This window comes from Cryptomeria japonica, chromosome 11 (genome assembly GCF_030272615.1).
Source record: "Cryptomeria japonica chromosome 11, Sugi_1.0, whole genome shotgun sequence".
Taxonomy (NCBI): Eukaryota; Viridiplantae; Streptophyta; class Pinopsida; order Cupressales; family Cupressaceae; genus Cryptomeria; species Cryptomeria japonica.
The window spans coordinates 596,912,816-596,922,017 of NC_081415.1; the positions used below are offsets into that span (position 1 = coordinate 596,912,816).

The 9,202-nt window shown below is 33.8% G+C and overlaps 2 protein-coding genes across 2 annotated transcripts; one reads left to right on the forward strand and one right to left on the reverse strand.

Moving 5' to 3' along the window:
- The first annotated feature begins 602 nt into the window (after positions 1 to 602).
- On the forward strand, positions 603 to 3,698 carry LOC131076343 (mannitol dehydrogenase). Its single transcript, XM_058013487.2, has 5 exons — positions 603 to 797; positions 1,818 to 1,931; positions 2,020 to 2,247; positions 2,379 to 2,818; positions 3,116 to 3,698. The coding sequence occupies exons 1-5, from the start codon at positions 715 to 717 to the stop codon at positions 3,313 to 3,315; spliced, it is 1,065 nt and encodes a 354-aa protein (XP_057869470.1). The 5' UTR covers positions 603 to 714; the 3' UTR covers positions 3,316 to 3,698.
- A 2,272-nt stretch (positions 3,699 to 5,970) lies between these two features.
- On the reverse strand, positions 5,971 to 8,533 carry LOC131076345 (mannitol dehydrogenase). The gene is made up of 5 exons (XM_058013488.2): positions 8,376 to 8,533; positions 7,388 to 7,501; positions 7,067 to 7,294; positions 6,476 to 6,915; positions 5,971 to 6,357 (listed from the first exon to the last, which is right to left on the reverse strand). The coding sequence occupies exons 1-5, from the start codon at positions 8,456 to 8,458 to the stop codon at positions 6,158 to 6,160; spliced, it is 1,065 nt and encodes a 354-aa protein (XP_057869471.2). The 5' UTR covers positions 8,459 to 8,533; the 3' UTR covers positions 5,971 to 6,157.
- Between the last annotated feature and the right edge of the window lie 669 nt (positions 8,534 to 9,202).

Consider the following 9,202-nt stretch of genomic DNA (forward strand, 5'->3'; position numbering starts at 1 on the left):
GACAAACTACATAATAAAAAAACAAAAAAATTTGAAGTTTAACTGACCTTCTGTATGTTAGGTAATTAATTAAGTAGGCCGAAAAGCTCGCATGTCGTGAATCTTAGAAAGTCGGGTCTTTGTTTCGAATGCATTACTGATGACAGCAAACACTACGAATTGTGGACCACAAATGTCGGCTATGGCGCGCATCAGCATTAGTGTCATTCCTCACGTCATGTAAAACTCTTTAATATCAGAAAACAAAAGAAAAATGGCTCTTTCCACGCCTTTCAATTCACGTATTTCTGAATGGCCGAGAATCTTTATTAAAAAAAATTAATAAAAAAAATTAATACTAATTATTTATGATCAAATGTGCACCGAATAGTAGATAAGACGTTGGTTCCAAATCTTTACTGTAACTTCAACGGCGCCGGCCCCATCACCAAATTCTCGGGTGAATTCAATTCAATTCCAGACGCGTCGTTCAAATTATTAAAGACGTCAAGTAATTTTGATCCATAAACTGTAAGAGAATATGTGGGACACGCGTAAGCCACTTACAAGCTGGAACTTTCTTGACCCACGACTCCAACTATAAAAATACATGCGTAGCCACTGCTTTTAGAAGATGGTTGTGTGGTTACATTTTATTTTCTCTAGTTTTTTGTCATCTGTTGTACCAGCAGCAAACCTTTGCTTTTCTTGAATTCAGTTTTTTTATCAGCAAGAATGGCAGAAAAAGGATTTGATGTTCAAGGATGGGCGGCCAGAGATCAATCTGGCGTTCTTTCGCCTTTTAATTTTACTCGCAGGTAATGAATACTCTCATTAGTTTTATAATGCGATAGGTTTAAGGGAATTAAGACTTCTGGGGCACCAAGGTTTAGTGTTCCTAGTTCTGGTTATATTTTGGTGGCATTTTTTAAATTTGATTTGGATGCTGCATTTTTAGGAAGCTCTTTAATCGAAACTCTTTAAGAGAAATTTCCATTTATATGTGGCAACTGTTATCTGTTTGGAAAAACCACGGTCTATCAGCAGTGTCATTAAGTTCTTTGTGGGTTTTCTTTTATGTTGGGTTTTTCCTATAATATCAAGATTCAGGTTTATATAAATATATAAAAATTTGTCTGGTTATTTTTAATTATTTTTAATAATGTTCAGACAGGTTACTGTACTTTTGTCTACATGAGTACTTCGTGGGACTCCATTCACCTTCGTTTTAGGTTTTTTCAAAAATATAAAGATTCAGTTTTATATAAAATTATAAAATTTTGTTTGGTCTTCTTTAATAATGATATTTTTGTTAAGACTGCATAATTTTTGAAAGACATTTGATTTTCAGGGTCTATAATGATAATGATTGTTTGGTCTTCTTTGATAATGATATTTTTATTAAGACTACATAATTTTTGAAAGACATTTGATTTTCAAGGTCCAGAATGATAATGATTAGTGCATGTGCTTAAAGATTCGACTGAACTGTAGAAAGAAAATGAAAAACTAATAGATTAAAACAGATTTAAAAAGAGTAAAATAGAACCCATATTCTTTTATAATAATTTTTTTATTAATGCCAGAAAATTTCAACTTCCATCCAATATGACCCATTTGAAAAGTTGGACCGGCTGAATTCTAGTGGATTTATTTTAGTAGATCTGAGAGTGTTCTTTTTAATTGTGTGACTTGGACGGCCTGATATAAGAACAGGTATTCGGTTTTTTTTTAAGTTGCCCTGTTTCAGATGCTAAACAGGGCATTTTTTGTATTTTTCCTATAAACAATTGGTCTCTGTGGGCGTGGAGTAAACCAAATTTCATTCTACTTTTCAGGAAGACAGGACCCAACGACGTAACATTCAAAGTTGCTTTCTGTGGGATCTGTCATTCAGATTTGCACCAGCTCCGCAACGAATGGCATAACACCCTATACCCAATTGTCCCAGGGTAAACTTTTTTATCTATCCGCTGTTTTTTATTGTTGCACTGTATGTGGTTGTAGATACAGAAAATTAATGTTACTTGATCATCACAGGCATGAAATCGTTGGGACTGTAGCTGAAGTGGGGACAGAAGTAAAGAAATTTGCGGTAGGGGACCGTGTTGGAGTGGGATGTCTGGTGCGCAGCTGCCATAGCTGTGACAGCTGTGAAAAAGGGTTAGAGCAATACTGTGACAAAGTTGTCTTCACCTACAACGCTATGGATGTAGACGGCTCTGTCACCTATGGAGGCTACTCATCTTTAATGGTCTGTGACCAGAAGTAAGTTAATTTCTCAGAACTGAAAAAATTATATTTAATTACACAACTATAGGGTTTCAATTTATAATAATAGGGTTCCTTAAAAAATTAAAAAACTCCTTAAAGTTGTGGGATTTATGATATGTGATCAGGTTTATAATTAAGGTGCCGGAAAGCCTGCCATTTGATGCGGCTGCCCCATTGTTATGCGCTGGGATAACTGTTTACAGCCCCATGAAGTACTTTGGAATGACAGAGAAGGGAAGTCGTTTGGGCGTAGTGGGTCTTGGCGGTCTGGGTCACATGGCGGTTAAACTTGGCAAAGCCTTTGGCCTTCATGTGACCGTTATCAGTACATCCCCAAACAAAGAAAAAGAAGCCAAAGAGGTTTTGGGGGCTGATGATTTCCTTATCAGCAAAGATGCAAACCAGATGAGGGACGCAGCTAAATCGCTGGATTATATAATTGATACTGTATCTGCTGATCATCCCCTGCCGCCATTGCTCAATTTGCTCAAAGTCAATGGAAAGCTTGTTGTTGTTGGCATTCCTAATAAACCTCTACAAATGCCTGCGTTTAGTGTTATATTTGGTAAATTATTTCCATCTTTTTATGAATAATTTGATTTGTTGGGAAGATATCAACTTTAAATCTGTGTTTGTTTTTAAATTTGATTGTGTTGGTTCTTTTATCATCGATATTTTCAATCTTAGAAACGTTGATGACAAAAGAAACAACACAATCAAATCCAGAAACAACAAATGAATTCTAAAGATCTGATAACATTAATTTCAAATCTATATTGTATTTAATGTCTAATTTTATGATCATTATTTTTAGGTTTCTTTTTACCCAGTTGAATTGAAATTTGTTTTATGGTTGCTTTAGGGCGGAGATTAGTTGCAGGAAGTTGTATTGGTGGAATTGAGGAAACGCAGGAGATGATGGATTTCTGTGCAGAGCACAACATTTCATGCAGCATAGAAAAGATATCTATTGATTATGTCAACACAGCAATGGAAAGGCTGGAGAAGGGAGATGTTAAATATCGATTTGTTATTGACAATACTGAGAGTTTTAAGGTTTAAACCATAAGAAGATACTTTTTGGTATATACAACTATGGAGTTTAAAGCTCGAATTTGCTAGGACAGATTTTGGAGTTGATATTAGTTTTGTGTTAGGCATATGGCATTGAACTGTCCTTTTTGTTTAGGCATAATTTTCTACCTAAATATCTGGGTGTTTTCATCTGGGCAATGAATTGTTCTTTCGTTTGACAGGATTTTATACCCAGAGATCTAGTTGATATTGAGCAGGTGTTGGTCATTTGACAATAAACTACTCTGTTTTGGCACGATATTCAGAAAAAACAATTGTTTATGATACGGCTTAAAATATGTAAAGATGGAAGTGTATGTTTTTTATCAGTAAATTGTCTTTATTTTTCAGTTGAAAAATTTGTTTGAACACAGGGATTGTGCCTCTTTAAAATTATGTGAGTTTGATAAAAACTCCTGTTAAAATTTTTGAATGATAACATCGGCGATAGTTACATTTGTAGATATTTTATTTCCAAATCTAGTGGTAGTTCTAATTTTTTAATCCATTTTATGCACCTGTATACACAGTTTTTTGTTGGGTAAAATTTTATATGTAAAGATCTAGTTGATACTTAAAAGGTGTTGGTCATTTGACAATAAATTGTTTTTTTTATATGATTCAAAATGTTAGTTTTCACTTGGTAGGCTTTAAATTATGGAAAGACAATACATGTTATTTATCATTGAAAAGAAGTGTCATAACCCATTTATCAACTGCAATTAAATTTTTAATTTCTACTATAATTAAGCTCACATGTTACTCATGAGTTAAGATGGATTAAATGGAAATCAATTAGGAACATAGTATTTCTCAAAATGAAACACCAAACACTACTAAATATTCAGACTCACTACATTTAACAAAGTTAAATAGAAGCTAACAAAATAACTTCAACAATTAATCATAAATGCAATGCAATTTTAAGATGGATTAAATGGAAATCAATTAGGAACATAGTATTTCTCAAAATGAAACACCAAACACTACTAAATATTCAGACCCACTACATTTAACAAAGTTAAATAGAAGCTAACAAAATAACTTCAACAATTAATCATAAATGCAATGCAATTTATGACATTACAAATGTTTATGGAGTCTTAAGCATTCAATTTAGTAATGTAGCAGCCCTTATCAAGGCTTTCAAGATAATCACATATAATTTCTTTCACAAACAAAAAAGATTTCACTTACAATCCAACAAATAAAAAAAAAGAACATTAACTAGAAATTCAAATTATAATGTACAATTAAATTTGACAATACATTTTATTGGCGCATTAGAAGATTAGAAACATTTAAACATAATAGTTTATAACTTACACAATTTTACTAATGGAATCAAGGGTTATACCAATGCTTATGTGGTTGTGTAATAGAAATTAATAATTTCATGGGTAAATAACATAGAAACCTAACAAACATAGGAGCTTTTCATATATTTGAAATTTTTATAATCTTTAAAAAAAATATTGATTAAACATTTATCAAATAATGATTTATATATTATAAAGCGGCTTTAAATCTTACATTTCAATTTTTAATTAAATATTTCATAAACATAAATAATATTTAACTATTTTTTTTAAATAGATAATTAGTGATGCAAACTACTTAATCAATTTCTAGACCTTTAAAATTATAAATTATAAATGAAATTTTATTGATTCAATATTTTTCATACTAAACAATGATTTCATAATGAAAAAACTTCCTTCAAATAAATTTGTCACCTCTAAGTAAATTTGTCCTCATAAATCACATCACTTTTAACACATGATGTTAGGCCAACTTGACTTAATGCATGGACAATTTTGACTTTTAATACATGACATTAACATTGAGTGCACATAATCTTAGCTTAATTTGTCCTCATAAATCACATCACTTATACCAAGTGGTGTTAGGATGATTTGACTTAATGCATGGGCAATTTGACTTCATAATGAAAAAACTTCCTTCAAATAAATTTGTCACCTCTAAGTAAATTTGTCTTCATAAATCACATCGCTTTTAACACATGGTGTTAGGCCAACTTGACTTAATGCATGGACAATTTGACTTTTAATATATGACATTGACATTAAGTGCACATAATCTTAGCTTTTGGAACATAGAATTAATATACTATACATTAACTTAATAGATTTTTCTACACGTCTCATTGAAATCTATCAAAAACAACTTTGTCACGTTTCTTTGTCCTTGTTTAACTCATAGATGTTAAAAGTGATTAACTTTGTCATAAATGTTAGCCCAATATTTGACATTTCAACACATGAAATAAATATTTAGGGGAGAGAACCCACTAGTTGTGCACTTAATTTCAAGCTTCTCAAAATCCTACCTGGAAATTTCAAATCATGCCCAATTTTTTTACAATAGCTTACTTGGCAAGTCCCCTGCGTTCAAAGCCACATCATCAAGTATGGTGCCACATCAGCATTCTTTTTGCCAAGGTATCCAAAACAGCCCCCCAAAAAAGTGAGACCAATAAGAATGCAAAAGAGGCCCCTATACTTGTGAAGCTGACATGGCATCACATGATTGGTAGTTTTTTGTAACTAATAGCACATTTCATAGCAATAACAACTTTAAAGTCACAACTATGGTGCAATGTATTGTGTAATTATTAATATATAAACACAAAAAATGATATTTTATATTTCAAACAATAGTTTTTATTTATACTATTTTTGAAGCAAAAAGTATCAACAACCTTCACAACAATTCATACATATACTATGACATCATCTCATATATGCTATTCAAAATCCAAAAAATATAACTTTATATACTCCTAAATTGTAAGACCAAAAAATCTTGCTTAAATCTTTGAATTCTCTGCATTGTCAATAACGAAGCGATATTTAACATCTCCCTTCTCCAGCCTTTCCATTGCTGTGTTGATATTATCAAAAGAGATCTTTTCTATCTTGCATGAAATGTTATGCTCTGCACAGAAATTCATCATCTCTTGTGTTTCTTTAATTCCACCAATACAGCTCCCTGCAACTGATCTCCGACCTGAAACAAATAGAAATAAAATTAAGATATTTTCAGCTTAAATTGATTAGGGTTTAGGATTTAGGGTAACAAATAGAAATAAAATTAAGAACTCACAGTATGCAGGTGAATTGCTTACCGTTAATAACACAGGGAGCTGGGATTACCATCGGTTTAGAAGGCAGACCGACTACAACCAGTTTTCCATTAACTTTCAGCAAATTGATCAATGGCGGCAGGGGATGATCAGCCGATACAGTATCAATTATGTAGTCCAGGGATTTAGTTGCCTCCTTCATCTGCTTCGCATCTTTGCTGATAAGGAACTCATCAGCCCCCAAAACCTCTTTGGCTTCTTTTTCCTTGTTTGGGGATGTACTGATGACGGTCACATGCAGGCCAAAAGCTTTGCCAAATTTGACAGCCATGTGACCAAGACCACCAAGCCCCACTACGCCTAAACGATTTCCTTTCTCTGTCATTCCAAAGTGTATCATGGGGCTGTAAACAGTTATTCCAGCGCATAACAATGGAGCAGCCGCATCAAACGGCAGGCTTTCTGGCACCTTAATTACAAACCTGAGAACATATCACAAATCCCACAACTTGAAGGAGTTATGATTTTTTTAGGAACCCTATTATTATGAATTGGAATGTTTTCAAAGATCGCCAGTGGCCATAGTTGATTTTTCAAGAGATGAAATCATTAGTTTGGGGAAGTTTAACCTACTTCTGATCGCAGACCATTAAAGATGAGTAGCCTCCATAGGTTACAGAACCATCCACATCTGTGCTATTGTAGGTCCAGACAACTCCCTCACAGTATTGCTCTGCACCTTTTTCACAGCTGTCACAGTTATGGCAACTGCCCACCATGCACCCCACTCCAACACGTTCGCCCACGGCAAATTTTTCTACTTTTAATCCAACTTCAGTTACGATCCCAACGATTTCATGGCTGTGAAGAAAAAGTTGGATTGGTTTCTCATGTCTAAATTATTCATATCTGTGCAGAAAGAGAATAAAACAGAGGATAGGAAACAGCGCCTACCCTGGAACCAATGGGTATTGGGAGTTGAGCCATTCGTTGCGGAGCTGGTGCAAATCCGAATGACAGACCCCGCAGAAAACAACTTTGAATGTCACGTCATTGGGACCAGTCTTCCTGAAAATGAAATTGCTTAAAAATTGCTTAGCATAAAAACAGAACAGAAAGAAGTTTTAGGGATTAAAGAAAAATGCCTTTTCTTTTAACAAGATACATTGAAAATTACTGTGCATTCTAAGATTCGTCAGAAAATTTCATCTGGCCGAAACGGATACGAGTTTCAGGCGAGTCACAGTGAATAGGCCTTGGAACACTTTATAGCATGGCGAATCTAGATGAACTAGTTTAAGAAAGGAAAAGCCCAAATCGAGTGCTGATAAAAAATCCAGTAAGCAATAATCTCAGGTCATATTGTAATAGAAGGTTGGAACAAGAAAACTCTGACAAAACAGCAGAGAATCCGGCAATAATTTTACTCATGTGATGTCTGTGATAAAAGGTTGGAACAAGGAAACTCTGACAAAACAGCAGTGGGCTTATAATGGAGGAGAGGCTGGCATGAAGTTAGATCCGCATTTTACTCATTGATTAGGGTTTTACAATCCAGTTGCATGAACACGAGACAACATTGAAAATCATTGAAAATCTTCAAATAAGGAAAACAATCCCGATGGTGAATCAGAGAGTGTGATCGGAAATATGAATGAAAAACTCTCACACAATCGAATGTAAAACAGTCTTAGGAAGACAACAAATCTGATATCATTAAGAAAAACAGACAACCAAAAGTTTCAGAGCAAATCCTAGCCCCAGCAAATCATTTTCTTAAAGAATCCCAGAAGATTCAATAAAAACACTGCCCCGCTTCACAAACTAATGAAGATCTTTAGATTTTTGCACTTCCCTTAAAACCCGGATCTGGAAGAAACTAAATATAATCAAAAGAAACAGCACTAAACATTTCAACACAACGGATGTGAGTATTTATTACCTGCGAGTAAACTTAAAAGGCGAAAGAATGCCGGACTTGTCCCTGGCTGCCCATCCCTGAACATCAAAGTGGTCTTCGCCCATTGTTAATAAAAAATGGTTTCTAGAGATTTCTGAGAATGTCAGAGCGCAATAGATCGTATGAAAATAATTAAAACCACCAAGTATTTATAGAGATTGATTGATTTTAAATTCTTGTTTTAGATGGAATCTGGACCTCGAGATTCCCGTTGGTTCTGTTCGCCACGTTTTGTCTTCATACGGAGTATAAAGGTGGCCCGTCTTTTTCGGCGGGAAAGCCAGTAGATTTCCATTTGCCTTGCAATTCCCGGAAGAGACTCAAATTAAGTATTCACCAATTATGTGGTAACATTCATTTTAAATTATCACTTTGACTTTCCTAATTAACTTTAGAATTATTATATATAAATATTATTTTTACCTTTCTATTATATTTATAGGATTATGTTGACTATAGAAATTTATTTTAATTTGATATTAAATTTAAAAATTTGTTTTCTGTAAGAATTGAAAATGTGAGCAAAAAATAGCAGAGCAATTAAAATGTGAAATAGCATATCAGATGTAAACAAGGCAGATTCATGGGCAAATGCAGATAGGCAAGAATATTGACCTCAATGGGTCTTCGAAAACAGAGGCTAGGTGGATAAATGCACAGGACAGTTATAGAACAATAATTAGCATTGGCAAAAAGATAATAATTCTGCTATGACATGCGCAGCCTGGGAAAATAAGCAAAACAAGGCACACTATATCCCTGCAAACTCAATCTCGAAGAATGAGTGGCAATTGGTAAAATCAATGGGA

Excerpts from the sequence above, each read along its gene's own strand:
- LOC131076345 (XM_058013488.2), bottom strand. The coding sequence starts at position 8,458 with ATGGGCGAAGACCACTTTGATGTTCAGGGATGGGCAGCCAGGGACAAG. Across the intron at positions 7,502-8,375 it reads CCTTTTAAGTTTACTCGCAG|GAAGACTGGTCCCAATGACG; the intron begins GTAATAAATACT and ends TTTCATTTTCAG. Across the intron at positions 6,916-7,066 it reads TTAATGGTCTGCGATCAGAA|GTTTGTAATTAAGGTGCCAG; the intron begins GTAGGTTAAACT and ends ATATGTTCTCAG.
- LOC131076343 (XM_058013487.2), top strand. The coding sequence starts at position 715 with ATGGCAGAAAAAGGATTTGATGTTCAAGGATGGGCGGCCAGAGATCAA. Across the intron at positions 1,932-2,019 it reads CTATACCCAATTGTCCCAGG|GCATGAAATCGTTGGGACTG; the intron begins GTAAACTTTTTT and ends TGATCATCACAG. Across the intron at positions 2,819-3,115 it reads TGCGTTTAGTGTTATATTTG|GGCGGAGATTAGTTGCAGGA; the intron begins GTAAATTATTTC and ends TGGTTGCTTTAG.